General features: G+C 34.4%; 3 protein-coding genes across 4 annotated transcripts; all 3 read left to right on the top strand.

Moving 5' to 3' along the window:
* The first annotated feature begins 2,630 nt into the window (after positions 1–2,630).
* LOC114724899 (uncharacterized) lies at positions 2,631–3,205 on the top strand. Its single transcript, XM_028911356.1, has one exon. The coding sequence runs from the start codon at positions 2,721–2,723 to the stop codon at positions 3,111–3,113; it is 393 nt and encodes a 130-aa protein (XP_028767189.1). The 5' UTR covers positions 2,631–2,720; the 3' UTR covers positions 3,114–3,205.
* A 2,592-nt stretch (positions 3,206–5,797) lies between these two features.
* LOC114724855 (plant UBX domain-containing protein 2) lies at positions 5,798–10,386 on the top strand. The gene is made up of 3 exons (XM_028911303.1): positions 5,798–6,929; positions 7,744–8,022; positions 10,136–10,386. Exons 1-3 carry the CDS (start codon positions 6,039–6,041, stop codon positions 10,367–10,369), a joined length of 1,404 nt encoding a protein of 467 aa, XP_028767136.1. The 5' UTR covers positions 5,798–6,038; the 3' UTR covers positions 10,370–10,386.
* On the top strand, positions 9,611–26,672 carry LOC114724856 (protein TIFY 6B). Of its 2 annotated transcripts, XM_028911305.1 has the most exons (8): positions 9,611–9,623; positions 23,034–23,217; positions 23,833–24,032; positions 24,445–24,734; positions 24,817–24,901; positions 25,258–25,570; positions 25,678–25,735; positions 26,244–26,672. In XM_028911305.1, exons 2-8 carry the CDS (start codon positions 23,130–23,132, stop codon positions 26,353–26,355), a joined length of 1,146 nt encoding a protein of 381 aa, XP_028767138.1. In that variant the 5' UTR covers positions 9,611–9,623; positions 23,034–23,129; the 3' UTR covers positions 26,356–26,672. The 2 variants fall into 2 exon arrangements, with proteins under 2 accessions (XP_028767138.1, XP_028767137.1); XM_028911304.1 differs by lacking the exon at positions 9,611–9,623 and having other exon boundaries at positions 22,945–23,217.
* Positions 26,673–26,757: the final 85 nt, after the last annotated feature.

Here is a 26,757-nt window from a genome sequence, read left to right on the forward strand (position 1 = left end):
ACATAAATAAAAAATAATTAATAAATTGGTTATTTGTAAAAAAAAAATCTTTTTTTTTAAAGTACCCCTCCTTTTAATCATACAATTGCTGTTCAACTTTGCAGGGCAATAATTTTATGTAGTTTGGAAAAAAATAATAGATGAGAAAAACAAAGAAAATTAATATATTATAGTTCAGATCAAAACAAGCTCTTCAATTAACTAGTTTCTATGGTTAAAACCATATAATATATATATATATATATATATATATATAAAACAAAGTCTATATACACACCTCCATATGATTTTTTTTTTTTAATTAGAGAGGCAGGTACTAATAGCTTGAAGTTACAAGTGGGATAGAATGCACAATCTCCCACTTACAAGAGAGAGTCAGTATCACCAAGTTACAAAGCCTTTGACACTCTCATATAGGTTCTAATCTCATTGAGTCGAGGTTGTGAGGTTGTTATTATGGCAAGTACTGCATATAACTTCGCAAACAATCTTAGCTTGTAATTAAGAGTATAGCTAGCGATCTGTGAGGTTAGGAGAATAGGTTCCTATCAGTCAACACCAAAAATTGGATAATGTGAGATACCCCAATTATATAAACTTGTAGGGTTCTCATTATTCTCCCTTTCATCTTCCTCCCAATCTGAGTTTTAACACACTCATTCTTATTACGTACTTAAATGATCAATTTTTTGTATGTAAATAATATAAAAGAAAAAAAAATATCTTCTGCTTAATATATCTACCACCACCAACAGGTATATTTGGACAAAACAAAAAACAAAAGGTTGAAGAGAAAATGAGGATGGGGATAAGTAGTAGAGGGCAACAAAACCTAAACCCTAACGTTGACCGGTTGTAGTGCATGCTGTGTGTTGTTGTGGTGGCGATATTAAAAGACCAAGAGAAAAATCCTCACAAAACACACGCGCGCGCATGCACAACAGTGTAAATTAAATTTTACAACAATTATGTAAACAAACAAATAAACAATCATGCAAAGGTGCCTTCATTATTGAAGCCTATAAAGTGACTTTCCCCTCGTTAATCTAATAGGCACTGTCAATTATTGGAAGCTTGTTTAATATGAAGTCAATCGTCAACCATTATCATTATACTATGACTTTCCTGTAAGGAGATGGATATTTCGGTCCACATAATGAATAAGAGGTTCTTCCATTGGTAGCCACACGTCCCACCAGACATTACATGTGCTTCCTCCTTTGATAGAGCAACCTACTCCCCTGTAAAATTTGTCCCACACATTTACTTCCAGTTCAGCCAGTTTATTGGATTTGCGAGATGGCTAAGAAATGTTAAAATATTTATCGGAATATGTGTTCACATTTAGTGTTTGATAATATCTCAAATAAAATTACCTATAATAAAAAAAATGTATGTGCTTATTAAAAAACATTTGGAAAACTGTGAGAGGCTGAAGCTCTAGTGTTTGCAAGATTATGAGAGTCAAGTTCTATACATAGTTACACTAAGAGGCCATTTGGAATCATGATTATAAGTACTTATAAGCACGTTTGTGTAAGTCAAAACAAAACTCTTCTTATATACTTATTTTATTTTTCTTAAATTATTATCAAATAAATAGCCTATAAGTTGTTTCAAACAGACTTTTTTAAACAGGAATTGCAAGAGGCCGCACATTTTTGTTCAATATGTTGAAAGAAGCGAGAGAGTTAGTTAGGCGTGATTAGTTAGTTTCCTTTATGATCATATGAATGATGAAAGACCATTCACTTCTTCTTCTTTTCTTTTTTTTTTTGGATAAGCACAAGTATTCTCTTGGTAAAAGCAATTTTGTCTAAATCAATATCACGTACTAAATATGTGAAAGCAAAATGCAAAAACCCAAACAATAAGTTGGGCTAGGGCAACATCGGGCACTGAGTATGCATTCTTCAGGCTAAGTTTCCAAGTGGACCCAAGCCTCTACAAAGTTGTTTGTTCTAGTGGAAATTTGGAAGAATAGACAGTTGTATCAAAAAATTTGAAGAACAGCCTGACAAGTTTGAACTTGTGAATATCAATTTTAAAATATCCGAAAATAATATTATTTTGTATAATGCACGAAATATTTCCCTATTAATTATGAGAAAACCTGATTTCTAAAAAGACAAGATAATAAATTATACATGATTTTTTTTTTTTACCCCGGAATTCTACGTGAATTGTAAATTATATACTCATACATTTTTAATACGTTCAAATTGATAACGAACCACCTCAAATTAAAAATTATTGTTGGGGAAAGTTTCATTATTTTAAGATTAAATACATTATATGTATAAGTAATTTGTAGGTCCTTTTAATTAGTTAAATTATTATAGGAAACTAATATCAATAATTTTACTAATGACGAAACTTGTGTATTAGCTTAACTGTTTTTTTTTTTTGGGCCAAGGAGAAGCTTGGATATATTTTTGGGCAAAGTCTGCAGCTTAAATTTTTTGGTCAAATAAAAAGGCTTAAAATTAAATTTATGTGAGCACTACGCGGCTAAGGAAAGGCAACACATGAAATTTGAGTCTCCCACGTGTAGCGGTACGTGTCGTTTCGCTCGTCTGACCCCAGAGGACAACTTGTCTCCTAAGAAAGGCGGCATTTCCTTCTCCCGAACGAAGTAAAGAACCAAAAGCGTCGGTCTTTCCCCCAAGAACTGTCATTGCATCGCAGATCTGTCGCACAGAACAAACATCAGTGTTCCCATGGCGCTCGAATGGGTTGTGCTTGGATACGCCGCCGCCGCCGAGGCCATTATGGTGCTCCTCCTCACCGTTCCTGGCCTCGACGGCCTCCGTAAAGGTTTGATCGCCGTGACCCGAAATTTGCTCAAGCCCTTCCTCTCCGTCGTCCCGTTTTGCCTCTTCTTGCTCATGGATATCTACTGGAAGTACGAGACTCGCCCTAGTTGCGAGGCTGACTCCTGCACCCAAACGGAGTACCTCCGACACCAGAAGTCCATCATGAAGAGCCAGCGCAATGCCCTCCTCATTGCCGCCGCTTTGGTCTTCTATTGGCTCCTCTACTCCGTCACCAATCTCGTTGTTAAGATTGAGCAGTTGAATCAGCGGGCGGAGCGCTTGAAGAATCGGGATTGAGTCCTCTCATGATTGGCAATTAGCGAGTCAATCAGGGTTTGGAGTGTATAACTCTCTTTTCGTGTGTTATAATGGATGGATACCATTTCTTTCAATGTGTGTGTTCTTTTTCATTAATTTTCAAATTTTGACTACTATTGTGTCAGTGGTATTTTTGCTTGTCCAACATTCTCTTTTTGGTTGATTATCTTGGTTACGATATGTTTGAAACTTCATAAGGGCTTTCTCTGTTGATTCGCATCAATGGATCGTTGATACAGCTTATTCGTCTCAAAATGTGGATTTGCGGGCATACATTCTATCTTCGTCGGGGTCCGTTTAATTGTAATGAATGCGAAAAACTCAGCCTTGAGGAAAAACAAATGCTTGCTGAAGAATTTGTTGCTTGTCTCTTTGTCCAATGGATATGTAAGTTCATCGTGCAGCTATAATTAAATTTAAACGCACACATGCATCTAAAGGAGCACAAGAATAAGCCTTGCCAAGTTATATGATACTATTTCTGTTAAGACAACTGCCTTGCCGGTTGTCTTGTATAGATGTTGATCTGAACTGCATCCTCCGATTGTGCCGTACTGCTGTGAGTTATGATATTCTTAAGCTTATTCCTGAATTTTGGGTCGTTTGATGAACACACACACACACACACATGAAGTGAAGAATTGGTCGTAGTCTCTCTGGTTCAACCAGAAAAGCATTTTGGTTGCACACTAACAATCTAATGACTAATTTCACCTTAATCACTTATGTGGGCTTCGAAGGGTAAGGAGTTGTGTAGTTGAGTTTATTTACAGCATAAAGAATATATTGGTAGACAGAAATTTGTTATGTCTTTTTCTCCAAAGCCAAAATATATGTTTTTCTTGTTTGGACAGTACACGCTGAAGAAGTTAGTAGATTTCTAATCCTGCTCGAGTCTGGCTTCTCTGTTTCGGTGGTAAGTGGTGAGAAGGATCAAGAAAGTTCTTTCTTTTTTCCTTTGGATGGCATTCTTTTGGTTGATATTTTTTTTTTTGAAGAAAAATTCTCAATATTATAATCATAGCTTAGAACAATTCAGGTATCAGATTTGAGAAGATTGCTGGAAGGTGTTATCTACTAGTTCGCAGTTCTTGTAGTCTTGGTGGATGTCGTTGAGCTAAGTAACCTCGGGATTGCAATTTAGTTTTTTGTGCGGCATTAGTAAAGAGTTATTCGAGAATGAATGGGATTTGAGTTAGCAATATTTCCCAGTTTTAGAAGGGTGTTGGTATTCTTGCAGTTTTTCTTACCAAATACAGGTATCACCATCATCTTATTGAAGCCAATCTTAATCTTATTCGAGGAATTGACAGACTATTATTTTTAGTGATGAAGTTGTATTACCTTTTCAGTTGGGTTTACGTTATTTCGTTGGATTCTTGTGGTATCAAGTTAACTTGGCTACCTGACTTTGGTCCTTGCATGATTCTGCTTTCAACTTCGATTTTATGCTGTTTATGATGTATTAAGTTGAATATTGATCAATATTGTGTTTGAATGATTTCCTGACTCAAGCGATAGTTTGATTTCTTTGCTCAGCATATACTACTACTGATTTTTAGTTTAAGATTTATTTGACTAGTTTTGGTAGATTAAAAACATCAATTAAATTAATTATTTGCAAAAAATATGTATTAATTTTTTAAAATATGAAATGATAAGTATACGATGAGTTTTAATATTTAGAACTTAACATAACACTTCAACTGAGTTTATATGTAAAGATTGCAACAATTTTTTTTTTTTGGGGCTAAAGCGATTGCCATGGATCATGATTATTTATTCCCGTCAACGAGAAAATATTTATTGCGGAGAAATAAGTGAAAGGTATTTATAACAATTAGCCATCACATCAAAGTTGCATCGGGTGAGAAAAGAGGGAAGGATACTTTGAACAAACATCTTCGATGATAATTCCGTCGAATTAGCAATGGGCCTCTTAAATGGCAAGAATAATATTGCTGATGAATTAAAGGCCTCTTCATCTATTTTATGGTGAAGAAATTGCTTCGTTTTTTCAACATTTTTCAATAAAGGATGCTATTTTATCAAATATATTTTCTAATGGAGTGGCAATCGCAGTTGGGTTTCTTGGATCAGTGGTTAATGATGGTCTTTTAGCAAGGAAGACTGAAAAAGCATTCGATCCAGGAATAGGTTGACCAGAAAGATTAACAAGAGATCATTAGAATTAACAACTACACTAGTTTTTTATTTATAAAAAAAATTTGTCAATTCTGCGACGTCACACCCCTTTATGAAAATCGATCCTGTCAAGTCCATGGTGTTTCAGGAGGAAAAAGGCGTAAATAAAAGGAGAAAAGAGAAGATTAGGTGATGTCGATGGGGAAGGGGAAAAAGAAAGGACGAGGAGTCGTGCACAAATTTTTTTTTTTTTTTTTTATGTTGTTTGATAATTTTTATTTTAATAGGTGAAAATCTAAGACGAATTTTTTGGCCATCCTAAGACGATACTCTTTTAGCTATACTCGTATTAAAAAATTATTAATTAAGATTTTTATATCTAAACTATTTAAATTAGATTTTAACTATATGGAAGAGGTGGCGGGATTTATTAGTTAATCCCACTTGCGCGTAACTGGGCGAGACTATTTCTCTGTCAACTCTGTCTAAACCGTAGCGCTAGTTAACGGCAAGTTTCAGGGTTTCTTAATTGCTACTACTGGCCAAGAATGCAAAATTCTCTTCCTGACTTTTCAAGGTCTTCGTCCTCCTTACTTCTCCTTTCATTTCATTTCCTCTTCAATATCTCCGAAAATAAATATCAAGCTTTTCTCTTCCGGGTTTATTCAATAGAATCTTCATAATTTTATCAATCCTTTTTCCTTTTGGCTTCTTGGGATTCTGTATCGCTTTTCGCTGATCATTGAAGCGTCTGTGGACATGGGCGACATGAAGGATAAATTTAAGACTTTCATGAAGAAAGTCTCTCCATCACCCTCCGGTAAATTCAAGGGTCAAGGAAGAGTTCTAGGATCGTCCTCATCCCCATCTTCATCTTCTCCATCCAGTAGTTCTATTCTTCTCCGTCCTCCTCAGAATTCGGGTCCAAAACCAGGCTCTGCATCGGCGAACTCTCGACCGTTACCCCAGAAAACGATCGATTCGGAGTCGAATAGGAAGGAAGGCTCGAGTAAGTCCAATCCTGATCGCAAACCGGCGGACGGGTTTGACCCTTACGATTCATTGATAACTACGGGGAAGAGATCTAAAAATGGCTGTTCTTTGGATGTGTATGAATGTCCCATATGTGGGCTATCGTTTAGGTCCGAGGAAGAGGTGTCTATACATGTGGATACCTGTCAAGGTAACCCAGTTGAGCCTGATGACGGAAATGGTGTCTTACAATTACCTGACAATGGAGTTCAGTCAAGAACTGAATTGGAGGCTTGCATCAGCATGTATATGTCAGGGAAGCCATCTGAGGGTTCAGTTGAAGTTGTCCTCAAACTGTTGAGGAATATTGTGAAGGAACCAGATAACGCGAAGTATAGGAAAATTAGGCTGACTAATGCAAAGATAAAAGAGGCTGTTAGTGAGGTTGCAGGAGGAATTGAGCTGCTGAGCTATGTAGGATTTGAGCTAAAGGAGGAGGATGGGGAGAGATGGGCAGTGATGGAAGTTCCTATAGAAGATCAAATAAAATTGATGAAGGAGGCAATAGTATTATTGGAATCACCAGTACTACAAGAACCTGCAAAGAGAGACAATTTGGCATCTGAAACATGTGCTGAGATGGATGAAGAGGCAGAACCGAAAAAGGTGGACAGACAGGTATAAATCATATAGATGATATTTTTGAAATTCAATTGTTTGGTTTTAAAGGTTTTCTGTAAGTATTCATATTGCGAGTTTTGCCCGGGTGGAAGAATTTTTTTTCCTTCTTTCTTTTGGGGATTCATGATCTAATTGGCGGCTTGATAGGTAAAGGAAAATTGTTGGGATCTAATAAATTATCTACCACCTGAGGTGAAGATGCAAGAAAATGTCACTCAGATATTATTTCCCCTCCTTCTGCCATGGCCGCTGATCAGTACAACAAGATTCACTGTCTAAATGCAAATTTGCTGACCTTAGAGAGAGCTTTAGAATTCCAAATTGGTTTATCTAATCAAAACTGAATCCAATTTGGAGGGAGTTAAATGTTGAAAGAAAAAATCAAGAGAATAAATGCTGGAAGAGCCAAGAGTCCATTTTCTCCTATCTAATCGAGTAGAATAAAAAGCTTCTGAATCGATGCATTTTAGAAAGAAGAGAGATTATAAAGGTGAGGAAAAGCCTTCATGAAGGAAACATCATCTTCTATCCTGATAACCTCCCAAAATCTAAATCATGATCCATCATCCAATCTTGTTGCCATTCTGCATAAATAGTATGCGGCAGTGACCTTTTCTGGTTACTGTTGCAATTATATTTTGCATCACTCAAACGTGCTTTTGTCATTTCTTTATTCTTAGTTTGTCTGTTGCAAAAAAAAATATTATTAGTTTGTCACTTGAGCCCTCTATAATTTATAACAGAAGATAAGCCGCTGTGTTCAGGTTGAATATATCTAATCATGTTTTGGGGAAAAAACGATTTTCTTCAGGTAAAGGTCTTCTTTGCTGTACCAGAAAGCATTGCGGCAAAGATTGAGCTGCCAGATTCTTTCTATAACCTTTCAATTGACGAGGTGAAAAGAGAAGCTGAACTAAGGAGGAAAAAAATTGCGGAGTCTCAGCTTTTAATCCCCAAGTCACTAAAAGAAAAGCAAGCAAAAGCTGCTAGGAGGAAATACAGAAAAGCTATGATTCGGATCCAGTTTCCAGATGGAGTAGTGCTTCAAGGTGTATTTAATCCATGGGAACCAACAACTGCTTTATATGAGGTTTGTTCTAACTTCTAGCACGTACTTGTTATGATACTTTATTCTAGAGAACCGATTTTGAACATAAAGTTTTGTTTGTCCATCTTGTTTTAGCCCTGTTGGAATAAGTTAGCATGAGACCTGGTTTTCAACTGATTATCTCCAATACTTCTGCTGTCACTTATTTGTCTGACAAGAAGCTTTCTGTATTGAAATAACGAGGAATTTCTCTGGTTCGAAGTGTAACTTGATTGCTGTTAATGATCATTACTGGCTATTATAACTTTCATGTTATCAGTTACCTCTCCATACATAATGCCTTTTTTTTCACAATTCGTGGGAGGCGTTAATGCCTTACACTTCAACAGCCCTGGTCCAAGGCAATCCCATCTACTATCGTCCTACGGCAATCAGTGGCCATCTTTCAGTGGCTCATCTAAAATAACCGGTCCAGCCTCGTGATCGTGAGCATGACCACCTGACCTTTTCCCTTCCCTGAAGACATGATTAAACTGAACCACCTAATCATGGCTCACAAAATTATTTATCTTCTGAATTTAACTCAAACAAGTGAGGCAACCTTGAGCACCCTTCCATGATCAGGTCTGATGCTCAAGCGGAAATAGATTTCGTTCTTATCATTTTGAATCCCAAATCCTAGGCCATCTCCAATCCACCTAGGGAGCACACCGCACATCTCCACAGACAGGACTCCTCATTCTCCGAGGTTTCTAACAAAACCTTTTTGTTGCTTAGATGACTGCCCAATATGCGCCTATCAGTTGCTGCTTTAGCATTAATATTTCAACTATTTAATTCCCTATTATTTAGGTCCTTAGGAGTAGAATTAGTCTAGAAAATATTTTTAATTTAATTTCCCCCTGATTGGATGCTTAATCGTTGCGCTTACATTGTGAACACTGGCTTTTTATGTTACCTACTCTGTTTTCGATAAGAAACAAGATTGCTCTTCTGATGCTGCTCACTTCGTACCATTTACCTGTGCCACCTTTAGAGACTCCTTTACGACCACACCCCATCCCTTCATTTGAGCTGGACCCGTCAGTATTGCAGGTCACCTTGCCCTCTTCTGGATCCCAATCCCAAAACCAAAAAACACTTTACAATTTGTAAATCTGTCTTTTCCCATTTTTCCTCTTGTTTAGATTAATCCATTCTTCCCTATCTGCAAAAAAGGAATTCCAGAAACTAATATCTACTGACACGTGCCAAAACCTTGTACTCGTACTACAATCTCTCACCATGGGAAGATTTGACTCAGCAAAGCCACGTCTTTACCTATGATCATTTGTCATCACACCTCCATGCATATGAGCATAATTAGAGAGGTTAGCTTTTGTGGAGTTGAAAATTTCCAAACAATATTCCAATTGAATCGCACACTGTTCTGTATGGGAGGTTACTGAAGTTTATAAGCTGATTTTACAGAAAACACATTGTCTTTAGATGGCTTCCACACAATGACATCTCATCCTTATGAGGATTTTGGGTTGGGGACATTGGCAATTATATTACAAAGTAGCAATTTATTAAGCTGGTCCTTGTCCCACCGCACATTTTTAGCAAGTGCACATACTGGCATATTTGATCCTCGCTGACAGGTTGGACGATTAATCCCTGAAGCTTCTTGATGCCCAGAACCCAAAGAAACAGTTCAGAATTCACATTATTACCCTTGCCCATATTCCAGCCAATGCAATTCAACACATTTTCGCAAGGATTGCATACCCCGCGTCAGAGATTTCAAGAGGATCCCCTCTTCATAACCAATGAAATTACATTATTCCCTCGTTTACTTTTGCTTGTGATCCCTCTTGCCCAAAGCTCATCCCTCCTTGCCACAAGAAACCATCCCACTTTAATTAGCCAGGCTTTATTATTTTTGTTGTTTTATTTTTATTATTTTTGCTTTTTTGGGTTCCTTGATGATGTCTATATAGTATATCATGCTTTGCGTATTCTCTGCTACACCCAAAAAGCAACTGTCTTATTTTGTTTGGTGATAAAACTATCAAGTCTTTGCTTTGGTTGAAATTTGAAAAACGACTATTTTTATTAGCTTTTCTGGATCTCTAACTCGGCCTAAGTTTTGTTTCACATGATGATGAAACAGTTCGCCAGCTCCGCATTGAAAGAACCAAGTTTGGAATTTGACCTAATGCATCCTGTACTTGTTCAACGACGGGTAATCCCTCATTTAGCTAGAGCAGGGGAGAAAGCCGTAACACTAGAGGACGAGGATCTGGTGCCTTCAGCTCTTATTAAGTTGAAACCTCATGAAACGGATTCTGTTGTTTACACAGGCCTCAGAAATGAATTGCTTGAAATCAGTGAACCTCTCTCATGAGAGATTAAACTGTTGCTTCTGCATGTGCTTCATCAGTTTCTTTTCTACTTCTCCACTTCTATTATTAGGTGGGAGTGATGCAGATATATTGTTTTTTTTTGTTAAGGTGCGTTCAACATCCCAAAATATTTTTTCGGGCACATTCAGCACTTTAAAGTATTTTTAGGTACATCCAACACCCCAAAGTATTTTTTAGGAGCGTCCAGCACCCTAAAATATTTTTTTTTTGTCTTGATGCTAGATGCACCAAAAAATATTTTTGGGTGCTGTACACATCTAAAAAAAATATTGAGATGCTGGATGCACAAAAAAATACTTTACGGTGCTGGATGCATCTAAAAAAAATACTTCAAAGTGCTGGACGCATTATAAAATACTTTAGAATGCTGGATGCACCTGAAAAAATATTTCAGAGTGCTGGATGCACTTTAATTTTTTTTGTGGGGGGGGGGGGGGGTTTGTTATTGTCATTTGCTGTCAAACAGTCCTATATTACCGATGGGCATAATGTTCTTCAGGTTTATCTTCTGGAAATAATGCTATTTTCCAGGGTTGCACTCGAAGTCCTGCTCTTGAATGGAGTGTTGATCTGGGTGACCGCCGCACAGCTTGACTTTGAATGGCCAACGGCTTCTGCGTATTTCATGCTTCTGTTTAGGATGGTCCAAACGGTCTTCATAGTAAGCTCCGCTTAACTGCAAGTTAAGAATGTTAAAATTAATTTTTTCTCATAAAATCTCAAAATAATTCTCGATACACATTATTAGTTGGAGAAATTTAGTTAATTAGTTGGGAAGTTTTATAATTAATTAGGAATACCAGGTAGAAGATTAATTCTCTACGTAAAGCATGCTATATCATAAGATATATGCATATATATAGGAAATCTTTTATAACAAGGACATGAAAAAGTAAAAATAAATGAATGATATAAGAAATAAGAAATTTATCCGATTAGACGTGATCGGAAGTTGTAAATAACCAATGGAGCTTTCATCTTCTCTTTCCAATAATTTAATAATCCATTATGCGCCCAATTTTCACATTACTCTTCAATATATGCCTTGCATAAGAAATCGTCGAACGAAAATCAATAATAAAAATTCAGTAAATATATCAGTCATGCATGACGTTTTCATTGTCTATCATTTAATATCGAGTTCAAAGCATGTAGTTTGAGATTTTTTTTTTTTTGGGGAAAACAATCGTTATAATTGAAAGTTTGCTTTTTATTTTTAATATTAGCTTCTCTTTTCCCTGAGGAAGATTCACACGGACAGTCAAATCAACAACGACTCTCTGGTGATCGGATGATAGCTTTGTAAGAGCAATTTGAATAACTTTGAGGGAGTGCACATGGTTGAGGGACGCTCATTCCTAAAGTATATATTCTATATTGACATATGAATAATTTAGACGAAGGGGTCAAATTAAAATTATTGAAGTGAGCGTCCCTTGTATTACTGTGCAAACATAAAGAATATGTAAAAGCCATGCATGTGATCTTCATGACTGGTTCAGTCTCGGAGTAATTAATTTAACCCAAAAGAGGCCAATCCTGTCATAGTTGATGCCTTCGTCTTTCTTTTACTTTAAGCAGTGACTCCCCCCCCCCCTTCATTTTATTAGATTTGATTATCCTCTTATTAAAAACAATCATGTTTGACATATTGTTGAGACACTTACTGTGGATATGTTTTCTAATGAGATTTCGAATTTTGATTTGTCACGTTGTGAAAAAATAATCCTTTCCGTTTAACCCAATCACATAGTGACTTTTCTTTCTTTACACGCTCCAACAAAGATTTTGATTAGCTTAATCAGAGATTTTGATGTTAATTGGATCTATTTGAAGTCATGATCAATCCCAAGTGGTCCTTTTGCCTCGCGAACAAGCAAGCTTAGTTGTGCATTGAAAATCTCCTTCCTTTCATTTTGTGAGATCCAAAAGAAAATATCAAAAATATTTGAGATCTCTTCCTTCCTTAAACCATACTTGTGAATCCCAAAAAGGAAAAAAAAAAAAATCTAATCTCTAGAATAATGCACTCAATTCAATTCTTTAATTTCCTTTTCTCGATAAGGTAATTATTTAAATGTTAGAGTTTTAGTTTATTAGTTAAATAATAATCATTTATTCAGTTTTTAAAGGATTAGAAAAAAATAACTCACCTTCTTGAAAGCCACTCAAGCTCTCCAAAATTTTTATGTGAGTTTAAATAAATGGGACATTATTAAAAAAAAATGCCACTAGCATTATGTGCTTTTTTTATTTGATGCGGGTAAGCAAATTGGTAAAAAAAAACTTCTGTTTAGAAACTTTAGTACCCAGAATGACTTAAATAATATATTGAATCCTTTAGGGTATCAGTATATTTTACGCACGAAAACAAATTCTGGGCTTTTGGTCAATAAATTGTTTAATCATTTACCTTTTACCGATTAGTCTTATGTACCAATGTTAATAAACTATGACTTTAATGAACATAAATAACAGCTTTAAAATGTATCAGAAATCATTATTTTCATGATCTGATAACAATTTTTTTTTTTTGCTAGAGCATAGGTATTCTCATATGATCTGATAGTATGTTTCACGGACATCAATGTAAGTGCCTTTATATTTGCCTTGAGCCCAAAAAAAAAATAGAATCCTATGAGTGTTTTTATTTCTGTTCCGTCACCCTTAATTTGATTTTTTTTTTCTTTAATATTTTGATCTGCCTGGTAGGCTGAAAACTATTAGTCATACTTGAATGAAAGTTTTAAAATTTTGGTTTAATTGAAATCTTTAAAGAAGTAATTTAGAGTTAAAGTGCACTTGGATTAATCATAATCAGAACAATAATCATAATTATATTTCCATAGGACTAATTATGTGACCCCGACGTTTATCCTGAATAAGCAAATCTTGAACATACTTTATTTCCTTTTCTTTTGTGTCTGAAACTTTGAACATACTCAAGGGTCAATATCAAATAGATAAGATTATCTAACAAAAAATAAATGCCGATTATGGCTTAACTAACTATAATTGGATCATTAACTAAGTAGTTCTGTGAAACAGTATCTCTCTCTCTCTCTCTCTCTCTCTCTCTCTCACAAATTTCCACTAAGCAAAGCCTATAAGCCGGAAAGAAACACTTTTTACTAGATATTTTTATGGGTAAATTATACAAAGCACTCAAATTTTATGTGTAAATAATTCTTTTAATTTTTAAAAATTTACAATACATCTTCATAAGAGATTTAAAAATTTATCTGTAAAGATTTAAAATTTTATGACTTATCTACATATAGCATCAAATTTAAAGTGTTTACATGCATTAAAAAAAGGTGTAAAATTCATAGTTTAAAATTATCTGCGTAAATATAAAAATTTTAAAGAGTTTATTTACATATGACATAAAGTTCGAAAGGTTCAGTAGAATTTAGTTTTTTTTTTAAGAAAAAAGAATTACATATATGATCTATATCGTTGAAATCAAATTTAACTAATGAATAGTTTTTTTAAAATAATAAGAGTTTAATCTTCAGGATTTTCTTGTTCGCCAGAAAATCTTCAGGATTTAATGCTGTGTAATTTATGGGTATCTCAAAATAATATACAAGGAAGATTCACATTATTGAATTGTCAGAAACGCGAACCCATATGAAAAAGATTGAGAACTACAGAAAACGATAATTTTCGGAATGTTATGTAAGGTCATGATTGGTGGATAATACTTAATCCGATGCAATCATTATAATTAGGATACTAATAATAATAATAATAATAAATAATGGAATTAAACGACAAGATCTAGTTGTAGCCCCATTTTTCACTGTACGGACGTTATTAAATTTTTTTCAAAAAAAAAGTATCAATGACAATGAGAGAGGCATTATAAATAATAAATTAAGATAATTTACAAAGTGGAATCGACCCATTCGAAGTATTCCAACACGATGACAAACATATCAGTGCCAATAGAAGGAATCTTACGTTTATTAATTAATATTATTTCCAATTCTTAATATAAAAGCTGATGGTTAACTAATTTGAATACATTAAAGAATTAGTTAATCTAATTAATTGTAATAAATAGGTCTTGTCCTTCTTAAATTATCATTACTAATAATGCGTATTAGCTAGAAGCTTAAAACTATTATTTAATGAAACCTCTAACATATGTAACTATTATAATGACTAAGTTAAAATAAATAAATAAATATAAAAGACAAAGTAGATTAGAATATTATATTTAAGACCAAATTTAATGTCAAACGAGCTTTTATATTAAAAACTGAAAATAGTAAATTTTACTCAAACATAAAGTCAAATTTGTAACCCAGTTTAACTCTTTTTTTTTCCTTGAGTTCATTTACTTATTTTGCACCATATCAAATTTACATATAATTATATAATTATGAACAATAAACAGAATTCGAGTCATCACTTTACTTTAATACACATCATAAATTTAATCATCTAAAAATCAAAGTGCATTATTAAAAAAATATGTAATGATTTTTAATGGACCATGTCACAGCTAAATTATTTGCCTAGACGGTGTGTTGTGATAAAAGGATGATTTAAGAGGGTGACATGGTACCATACAACCCTTTTGTTGCTCCTTTGTTTCCAATAAATCAAAATCTTAAGATATCCAACCCTTTTGTTGCTTCTAATACACACACACATATCACTTCAATTCCTAATTTGTGTTAAAAATTAAATTTTATATTTAGGACTAAAAGTTGTGTGTATACAAAAAATACATGCAACGTTATATATAAAAAAAAAAGGTATAAAACTATAATCATCTGATTATTTCAAGGGCACTTTATTGTTGAAAAATTTTAAAAAATTAAAAAGTTGCATATGAAAATTTAAGAGAGTGGGACCTCACCCACAATACTTGATGGATAGATCTAAAGAACTAGCTATTATTAGGGGAAAAAATTCAAGATCGTATATATAGTTTATCATGAAAGGAGATTAATATTATATGCATGCTCATGATTGATCATGTACCTTTAACTAATTAGCACACGAAGTCAACATCATTAAGAATATTAGAATCCCTTCAAAAATGTTTAGCATCTAACCCCTAAAAAGAAAATATTGAATAATGAGATGACAGAGCTGTCTCAGTTCACAAATTAATATATCATGCACAATTTAAAAATGTATGAGACCACATAATGAGAAAATAACTAAAAAATCATGAAACCCCCACCATTTATATATTTATTTTTTTTCAAAAAATCTTTAAAAAATTATTTTTATCTGTGCCTCATCTGTTGAGATAAAAAATACCAAGATACTAAGAATCATCATCATATATACAATTTAAACAAATGAAATAAAACATAAACCTCGTGAGTTATTATTTTTAACGGAAATAAAATAAATAACAACAACACATCCAAATCCATACACATGAAATATATACGTGTTGATGTATTATTGTTTATTAATATTAATAATTTTTTATTGTGCTTATGCGAAATAAAATAATGAAGGCACCGCAACTTCGTCGTGGAGATGCTATCAATTATTAAAAGTTGAATGAATGATGTCGTGTTTCTTTGTTCAGAAGCAAGTAGGGTTCCTTCTTATCGCCCTTCTCAATTCTCATGCCATTCGGAATTTCCGATAATGCTAGCGCTCTATATTTTTTAAATATGAAACACAGAGGGACAAATTAAATAGGAAAAATGACATTAAGGTCCCACAGAATCAAATATACAGCAACAAAGTCCCTTAGCACGAAATGGGATATTGTGTTCTCAATCAGGCCGCGATAGTTGTCAATATGTGCCACGACAGTTGTCAATGTAGCTCATTGACTTGTCAATGACAGTTGCGTGATTCTTGATGTAGGTTTAAATTACTGATGGCGAGTACGTCTAGAAAGCATCTATTTTGCTTTGTTCACATAGGGGGAAAGTTTATAAATGATGAAGAAGATGATATGAGATATGTGAGAAATAATGTAAGAACAACAAATATAAAGAAGGGCACAAGTTATGAAGAATTGAAGAAAATTATATCATCAATTGCTAGAAAAGAAAGTAACTCATTTCTTTTAAAATTCTTAGCTGTGTATAGCTCAACAGCACTCGGCACAGAAATTAACAACCTGAGTTATCCAAAATAACAAGTAATATAACGAGTTAATAACAAGTGATATAACAATTTCATAACAAATGAATGTGTGGATATTAGCAATTGATATTCAAAATTTGTACAGCTGAAGGTGTCATTTATTTATAATGTTAAGTAATATTTGCATTAAAATATAATTATTAAGAAGAAGGTGTTACTCAAATTTATGTTCAATTGATAAGGGACAGTGTCTTCATTAACAAGTCACATTGCCACCATTGACAAGTTATAATGTCACTATTGACAAGTCAATGTGCTACCATTGGATAATTCACCGCGGCGTTTGACCATATCTGCTGCAGCTCCCCCATCTGTCCCAAGGAGCTGTCATTTTGTGTAAGGTGCCGCGGTACCTGATCATATCCGCGGCACCCAACCCTTTTAAGAAATTATTCGACGAACAATAAGTCATAGTGCTACCATTGACAAGTCAGTGTGCCACCATTAACAAGTCAGTGTACCACTATTAACAACTGATAATTCGCCGCGGCGTCTGACCATATCTGTCGCGGCTCCCCCATCTATCCCAAGGAGCTGTCATTTTGTTTAAGGCACCGCGGTGCCTGATCATATTCACCGCGGCACCCAACCTTTTAAGAAGTTATTCGGCGAGCAACAAGTCACGGTGCTACCATTGACAAGTCAATGTGCCACCATTGACAAGTCACAGTGCTACCATTAACAAGTCACAATGCGACCATTGACAAGTCATAATGCCACCATTGACACTTCATTAATAATGATTATCTATGATAATATAACAAAAATATAATATGAAAAAGTGATTGAAAATATCATATGATACTAAAACAGGTAAAGTAACTTGAATTCATACTGTTGACAACTTACATCAGTAAATTAATTGACAAGTCACGGTGCTTTATTGACAAGTCATAACAGGTCTAATGACAATACAGGGTGCAGATAATAACAACTGAAATGATAGCAAAATGTAACATGCCAATTCATAGCCAACTTTCATTTACACTTTCATATACATAAAAGTACACCTATTTCATAACCCATCCCAAAAAAACATAAGGGTTGCATATAATTACAAAACTAACTACTAGTGTGTATTCATTTACAAAATATTCCCTTCACACTCATTTACAAAATATTCCCTTCACATCCGTCTAATGTTTTTCGGATGGCAGTGGCATTTGGAAATATTTGTCCTTCTCCAATGATCAAATCTTTCCATTTTGTTGAATTTATTTGTAGTGTAGGTGTTGGGATCATTTCAATAGGACAAAGAATTGATGGTGGCTTTCCAATCTCATCAAATAAGGTAGGTGGAGACATAAACAATTCATTGATACCTCCAAATGATTGATCAATCCTGCAGGAAATGACAAGTCAGGATGCATGTATTGAGAAGTTGGTAGCAAAAAAGTAACAATTGATATTGATAATAACAGTTTTATTAAACTAAACTTACACATCTTACTCCTCTATTACATTATCCCTTGTTGCTTCTATGTGGTCCTTATTTCCATTTTCTTCTACATACACATGACTACTTTTTTTATTGAACTTTATCAAATGATCAACCTCATCATCATCTACCAACTGTACAAAATTTTTTTAATCAAACACAACTGAGAATTTCAAAAGAAATGAGTTGCTTTCTTTTCCAGTAATTGATGATATAATTTCATTCAGTTCTTCATAACTTGTGCCCTCCTTTATATTTGTTGTTCTTACACTACCTCCCACATATCTCATATCATCTTCTCCATCATTTATAAACTTTCTCCCTATGTGAACAAAGCAAAATAAATGTTTTCTAGATGTACTCGCCATCAGTAATTTAAACCTGTATCAAGAATCACGCAACTGTCATTGACAAGTCAAGGAGCTACGTTGACAACTGTCGTGGCACACATTAACAACTATCGCGGCCTGATTGACAACACAATATCCCATTTCATGCTAAGGGTTTCTACTCACAATAACTTTCCTCTTTTTCTTCCTTTGCCCCTAAACTAACGTTAGAACAAAGTAAAACTACCCACAAACAACCCAAAAACAGAGCACTCATAATCATCCTGCACACCCAACTTAAATCACCAACACACACCAACCAAAAACACAGCTTTTTCATTGATTAACTTGTGAATCTTACACAAAAAACAAAAGCTTTGTAGTATCAAAGGCAAAAATGATTTTCTGATTTCTCATTCCCAAATAAATGCACAATCTGTCAATAAAGGTAGGAGAGGAGAGGAAAGAAAGTTTCAGACCTGAAGATTTGTGGAGATTCACATGAAAGAGTTCATTAATGGTAATGAAGAAGATACTTCATCATCAATGGCTTCTTCCTTCTTTCCCAACGTCTTCTCTCAACCATACTGCGTAGGAAACTCCTCACCCAACTCGCCCTCTTTGTTTTTGTTAGCAAGGGCAGGAGAGTCATTTGAAGATTCTGAAAATTGCACACAAGTCCATTTGGGACTTCAAAAAAATTATGCCATTTCAGGAGACCTTTTTGCTGTATATTTGGTTCTGTGAGACCTTAATGTCATTTTCCTAATTAAATATCTACTGTTGTACTCCTTGTCCCTGGGTAGAAGGTCGGTCACTAGGGTTTGTCCGCTAAGCTGGTTGAGATGTCGGGGAAGGCACATTCACAATTTCGTAAAATTGGAAAATTCTTATATATTAGGTCAGATGAAAAAAGGCTTATTTGTCATGTTTCTGTACCCGTAAAGATAGGCTCATAAAAAGTTTTTCTATCCTTGAATCATAGGTGAGCCAACCCTTTTTCTAAAATTTTTTATTCAAAAGAAAAAAATATCTACTGCTGTACTGTCGGATGAATGAGCGGGAGTCTTTTCCCTGCGGCATCAGGGCAGGCAAGTTTGTGAATTCTGATGGGCAGTCTGGTCATTTGACTTCAAAAATATTTTCATTTTCAGATTTGTTTCTTGGGGTTTGTTTAAAAATTAGGTTGGGACAGAGGGCCTTTAATGAGATTCTCCCCAGCAAAAAGTGAACCCACGTGGTGGTGGGGATGAAGATAGGAGAGAGATGATGGCGCTTCATTGTCAGCACGGTGCCGTATGGTATGGGGCTCTCCTCATGCCATCCACGTGCTTTTTGTCCGCCTTCAATAAGCGTTGTATAAAAATATAATAACATGATTTATGAATAGAATAAAAAAATTTATTTTATTTATTTTATACAGGTTAAGAAAAATTTTAAATTTTGTTAATTTTTATTTAAATTTTAATAAATTTTTAACTTTATTTTTATTTAATATATATAATATCTCATATAAACAAATTCAATACAATAATAAATAAAAAATAAAATTATATATTTATGAAAAAAAAAATTCACTACCCTATAAATAAAAGTAAAAAATGCCTTCTCTCTGGAGAGTCGGAGGATTATTTCCCATCAGTTATTCACTTCTTTTCACCTGTATTTTCCAATCATGCACATATTTATATCAAAATCGGACCCAATTTGAATTTTATATTTTAATCTGAATATCGATATCTAATTTCATCTCTTCGTCTTATTTTTATTTCAATAACAAAAAAAATATTTATAAACTCCGGTAAATTAAATTTTGTAGTCTTGTGTTTCTGAAAATTTTATTTTTCTTTAACTGATAATATCATAATGTAATCAGAATTATTTGAAAACGAATTATTGTTTTTTAAAATTAACTAATTATCATAATTATAAAATTTATACTAAATTATATCATTCATAAATTATAAACAAAAACTATGCATGATACATGAAAGAAACACAAATAGTCGATAGTTCGATATCATTAATATCAATATGCATAATTTATAAAAATAATTTTATTAATATACTGTGAAATGAATAATAATACTCCCTCTAAATTTTTTTTATAAGATTCAAATTTTTGAATTCGTTCAATTCTTCTTTTTGACTGATTTTAGCTGTACTATTTGTTTAATACATTATCTTTTTTTTTTTTTTTTGTATTTCTGTCTCGCGCATATCCTCTTCAGGCAAGAGCATATTTACATTTATAAAAGAATATACCCATCGTTCCTGGGTTCAGTTGGCGAAGGGATGAGACATATGATCAAGTTGGCATGTGTTCGATTCCTGGGGAGTACCACTTTATTGTGGTTCTAGTCGCGGCGCTTGGAGAGGCATCCTAACTCTTGAGTGCCTAGGTAAACGCCTGAGGGTAATTGACGGCTCGCCCTGCCCAACATTGGCATGACTTAGGAGGAAGGGAGATTTCGCCCTGCCCTTGGATCGTGGGTGAGCCCAACCCCTTTCCAAAAATTTCATAATAAAAAAAAAAAAAAAGAATATACGCTCTTTCAGTCTTTAATATAAAATATAATTAACTCATTTGAGTAGATTAAAGATGTTAGTTAAATAAGTTAATATGATACTCCCCCGATCTTTAATATAGGACTCAATTGTTGAGTTAGTTTTAGTTTTAAATATAAGGCCAATTTCTTATATTTATCAATTTTCTCTAAATTACCCATATGGATACTGTCTCAATTATAATTAAGTAAAAGAAGGAGAGAGTGTATTATGAAAGATGATTATGGTGTTTTAAGAAAAATGTGTCACATTTTTTATAATTAACTAACTTACCTAACTTCCTTAATCTAATCAAATTAGTTAAAAGTGTTTTATATTAAGGACTAGAGTAGTATTTTTTCTAAAATATCATAATTATTTTTCTTAATTCCCTAATTCCCTATCTACTTGATTATTGTTGAGAAAATATCAATAGGGTCAATTTAAAAAAAAATTAATAAACATATGAATTGAGTCTTATATACAAGACCAATATTAATTCTTAAATCATACTACCTCAAGTCCTTAATGTAAGACCTTATTTGATTTTTATTTTGGTCCTAAATATAATATCTCAATCTACTTTGTTTATCATATTTATATATTTTTTTAAGTCCTTAGTTCTAACCAATATACTTAATTAGTAAAGATATTTCTGAAAAGACAATATCTATTTATTACAAATAACTAATTTAATTTTTTTATTTAATTTTTTTAAATTAGTCATATAGTTAGAATAGGAGGTAGTATCTTATACTACCTCCGGTTCTTAATATAAGACCCTGTTTGACTTTTATTTTGGTCCTAAATATAAGACTCCAATCCACTTTGTCTCTAATATTTATGTATTTTTTTCCAAAATAGTCCTTCTAATAATTGTAATCCAAGCCAATATAATTGATTAGTAAGGATATTTTAGCAAAGGCAATACTTATTTATTACAAATAACTAACTTAACTTCTTTTCTTAATTTTCTCAAATTAGTTAATTGGGTCTTATAATTAGGACCGGAGGTAGTATTAAAAATGAAAGAGGGCGAGCAATTCATACCACGTTTTAGTTTTAATCAAAGTCACGAGAAGGAAATGAAAGGGCCAAGGTACAGCTGGGAGCAACTAGCACGCGCCGTGGCTCCAGCTGGACTCTTTCCTAATTAATTCTTCACATGCCCTTTTCTCCCACGTGTTTCAAATCTGCTCATCATCAAAATATATTTATATATCAGTGTTAATTACCAAATACGTGTCAACATATAATGAGCAAGCAATGTTTGAAAAATTATAGAGTATGTTTTTTAAAACACCGTTGCTGATTAAATATATTAATTAGAATTATATTATTATAAGGACTATTTTAAAAAAAAAGTAAACATGAGAAATAAAATGAGTTAGGGTTTTATGAGAAACATGAAAAGTTTGCATATTTGATATTAGCTTTGATCTTTAATATAAGATCTTGTTTGACTTTTATTTTGGTCATAAATATAAGACCCTAATTTACTTTATCTCTAATATTTATATAATTTTTTTCAAAATAATCCTTCTAATAATGGTAGTTTTAGCCAACATACTTGATTAACAAGGATATTTTAGGAAAGACAATACCTATTTATTATAAATAACTAATTTAACTTATTTTTTTAATCTCTTCAAATTAGTCAATTAGCTCTTATAATTAGTATCGGAGGTAGTATTAATTTTAATTTTAATGGCTTTTTGAATTGCTGTTTTAAGATAAATTGATAATACCCGTACATAATTATACTCTATAAAAATTTGGGAATTATCTGTAGGGACGTGGTCCTAGAGCCACAAGCATAAATTAATTCACGGGCCAAAGGGTCACGTGTCGTACACACGTGCTTGAATTTTCACCAGCGTCACGAGTGAGGGCCAATACAAAATGGCATTATCACCGACATGTGAATCAATGGGGTCTCGCACGTGCTCCTTTACCGGACCATCCCGTCTCTCTTCCGGTTTACCGGTAAACCAACTGCCTTTGATAATTCAGGCTTCTCTTCACTTTTATAAATAACAATTCAACGGTCAAGATTTCACAAACCACCTTCTGAAGTATCAGAGATTGAGTCCTGTTTCTCTCTCTCCCCCTCTCCCTTCTTTTTTCTGTTGTTGGAAGCTTTTTCTTTTGCTCCTCTTTGGTCTTTCGCATAGCCGGTTCCTGTCAGTGAGGAAGGAAGAAGGCTTGCTTACCTTTCGTCGGCGGAGAACTAAGACGGTTCTGGGTAAACACTGGAGGCGGGTGTCGTTCGATTCTGCTTTCTACTCGCAAATGGAGAGGGATTTCTTGGGCCTAAGCTCAAAAGAACCATTAGCTACGGTGAAAGAGGAGATTAACAATGATGGATGCAGAGAAGCAGGCATGTCTTCTCCTTATTCAGCTGCTCACCGTCTGTCGTTTTCTACTTCTTCACATGCGTTTGCAAATTTTGGATGCTTTGAGCTTTTTGAGCTAAAATATCTGAACTACGTTTAGAACACCTTTTGATTTTTGTGTTGGCTGGATTCTATCCTCTGGCTGCATGCCAAACTGGACCGAGATGGGAATTCAATGATCAAACCAATTCTGAATTTGCGTAATTAAACTTGATTTTTCCCCAATTCTATCTTTTGACTTTGATACAGTAGCTACTTAGTAGGGGTTCATGTGTTTGGAGATTCACTGGTGGGGAAGGAAATCGATAGGCAACTTGTGGTTCCTTTTTTCTGTATGGATATTTGAATTGTGTCTGTGTGGAATGAGCAGTTTTGGAAAATATTTATTATGTTGTTGTTACCATTTTTATTGATTTACAAATAGGGACACAACTAAACACATACGCTCATAAATATGGATAGACGGCCAAATTGTAAAACTTTGCTATTCATTCTTTCCCCCTTCACTCTGTTCCACTTTTATGCAATGGTTTATTGAGCAAAGAATTAGGCATGAAGTTTAGTCTGGCTTATGTCGGCCGTGTTGTGTATATATGTAGGCTTCACTCAGGGTTCAGTTGTACAATGGCCCTTCTCCAACAAAGTCTCTGCTCTCCCCCATTTGATGTCTTTTAAGGTTTCTCAAGACGACAAGACCAAGAAGATGGGATCTGATCCCCTCACATCTGCTGGATTTATGGCTATCTCAAATCCGGATGCATTTGACGCTGCCCAAAAACGCTCTGCTGCTGAAAGCCAGGTTTGGAACTACCCTTCCTCTTTTCCTAATTCTGTGCATTAGGGCCTTTTAAGACTGCTCAATGATTGCAACCGTTGTTCTGCCCATATGAGATCTGATGACTCCTGCGTTTTATAATTAGTATTTTAGATTGAAGTCAATTCTAGTTTCTTAGGAGAAGTTTCCCACTAGAAGACCTTATTATATACTGTTCTATCTGATATTGAGCAAAACCATTGGATCTGAAATTAACAATACAATCCTGTGCCCCATTTTCCAACACCCTTGCAGTATGAATGGACTTCATCAGCAAGATCTCATCTTCATAAATTTATCAGCTAATGTCCTTTTTTCCCATTTTGATTCCCTTTTTTTTTTTTGCCCCGCATTACTACGGCAAGCCCTGTTTTGATTCTTTGTTCTTATTATTTAGAAACCTTTCAATCACGATGTGCAAAGTGGTTTTCATTTTTCCCTGACTCCGTATCCTGTACCAAATGATGTGCATTCACTGAATCGACCTCAAGATGTGAAGATCTTTCCAGCTCCCAATCAAGCAATTTCTGTTTCCATGGGACATCCTTTCTTGAAGAACCATTTCACCACTGTGGGTCAGAATATGGCTGGTAATAATGTGAAGCAACAGCTACTTGGGGGTATACCTGTTACTTTGCCTCATCTGGTACCCACCATTGGTTCTGTTGCTGCAATGACTGAATCATGGTAATTTAGAGCAATAATCTGTGAGCCAATTGTTTCTCTTTTGTGTCTCTGTTCTCTAACTAATATTGTTCTGAAATAACAGTTCGAAGCCATCTGCACCTCCCAGTCAACTCACCATTTTCTATGCTGGTACTGTGAATGTTTTTGATGATATCTCCCCTGAGAAGGTATATATATCTCCCTCTCCCCCTGTTTTACTCCCATATGTATATGTATAACATTTATCCCCATCTATCCCTACTAATAACACATTGTAAATTGTGACCGTCAAAAAAGCCATTCATGAGTTTTTATTGAAATGCTCTAGTTTTTGAGTTAATTGTTCATTGAGCTTTTATTCTTTTTTCGAGTGAGAGAGTTTTTATTCTTTCATTTAAAGAGTTTGACCTTTGCTTGACAATTTAACCTTTTTGAGTTGTGGTGGTTTTTGGCGTAAATGAAAGGATAAACGCACACATGAACGTGCATACGCAATACATATCTTAATCATGGGAAAGCTTAAATTTTGCTGTGCTTTTTGCAGGCACAAGCTATCATGCTGTTGGCTGCGAATGGGTTACCTGTGACTTCTAACAAGGCACAGCTGAATGTTCAGGCCCCAAACTCAAAGTTGACTTCAGATGAAGGTGTCCCTGTGAGTCAACCCTTAAATGCATTGCCTTGCCCTGGTCTTTCCAGTCCTCTATCTGTGTCTTCACATACGGGTGCACAGTCAAGGAGTGGCTCAACTAGCACCGATGAGCTTCTGGCAGCCAAAACAACTGGAGTCACCACGACTCCTGTTAGCAAAGCGGAGCCTCCAAAAAAAGTCAATGCAACTGCTATGTTGCCTTCTGGTATGATTCTGTTATTATTTCTTGCAATATTGTGTCTCTTATACTGCAATCAATTCAAATGCCGGAAGACTTCACATAGGGAAACTAACATGCAATCTTTTATGCAGCTGTGCCACAGGCTCGTAAAGCATCATTGGCACGATTTTTGGAGAAGCGCAAAGAAAGGTTAGGCTTGTGGCTGTATTATCCATGCAATTTATTATTATTATTTTTTTAAGTGAGTGGCTTAACTGCATGGCTCTGCTGCATGTGTGATCCCTAGAACTGTGAAAACTGGTTGAATTCCCATTCAAACCGTGAAATTTAGATTTTTTGCTTGCTGCTTTTCCTTCCTAAAGTATAAAACCTACGCTTCTTAGTAAAGTTACGTTATTCACTCGTTAAAAAAATTTCCCATCATCGTAATTCTTGTTACTGAAGCGTTTTCCTTCTGAGAATTTTACCTTTGCTTTGGATCACACGATCTTACTACATCTTAAGCCATAACTTTACTTTGTCACTGTTAGTGCATTATAATGATACTAACTCTGGGCTTATTTATAATAAAAAATTTATAGTTAAATTTTGACTATATCTTGTAAATAGGCCTGGAGGTAGTAATTCATGATAACCTGGCCTTTTATGTCTTTGAGGTTGGAGTAAATAATCCCAACTCATTTCTTGGAGTATGCAGGGTGATGAATGCTGCCGCACCATATAACCCAAGCAAGAAATCCGAGGATGTTGCTAATTTCTCTGCAACTACTTCTGCTGGTTCTAATATTCTATCAGCCAAGCAAGCATAGTAACCCCAACCTTTAGTAAGGGGTCTATTATTTTGGAGAGAACATTTTGTTGTAATTTAAAAGTTGCTGTAAAAAGGAGGTGCTTTTGTGTTCTTCCTTTGATCAAAATTTATAGCGACATTCTTAAGTATCAAACTGTGTTAAAAGTACAGAGTCAATTGTTCTAGGGCCTTCCCTTCTTATTTCAAAGACTAGTTGGATTTAAGTTTCCGATTGTACCACATATAACATATTGTTCACTATGTAACTATTTCACAAATTATTATCTTAAGGGAATCAAATATGGGATTAATGGGGCATTTATATTTATGCATCAATTTTATTCTGTTTTCTGATTCTATCGCTTTTACTTCTTAGAGAAAGAGCGAGCCGCTGAATACATGGATTGCAATTATGTGCAAT

This window comes from Neltuma alba, unplaced genomic scaffold, assembly GCF_004799145.2.
Source record: "Neltuma alba isolate B1F8T4 unplaced genomic scaffold, ASM479914v2 tig00012201_pilon, whole genome shotgun sequence".
Lineage (NCBI taxonomy): Eukaryota > Viridiplantae > Streptophyta > Magnoliopsida > Fabales > Fabaceae > Neltuma > Neltuma alba.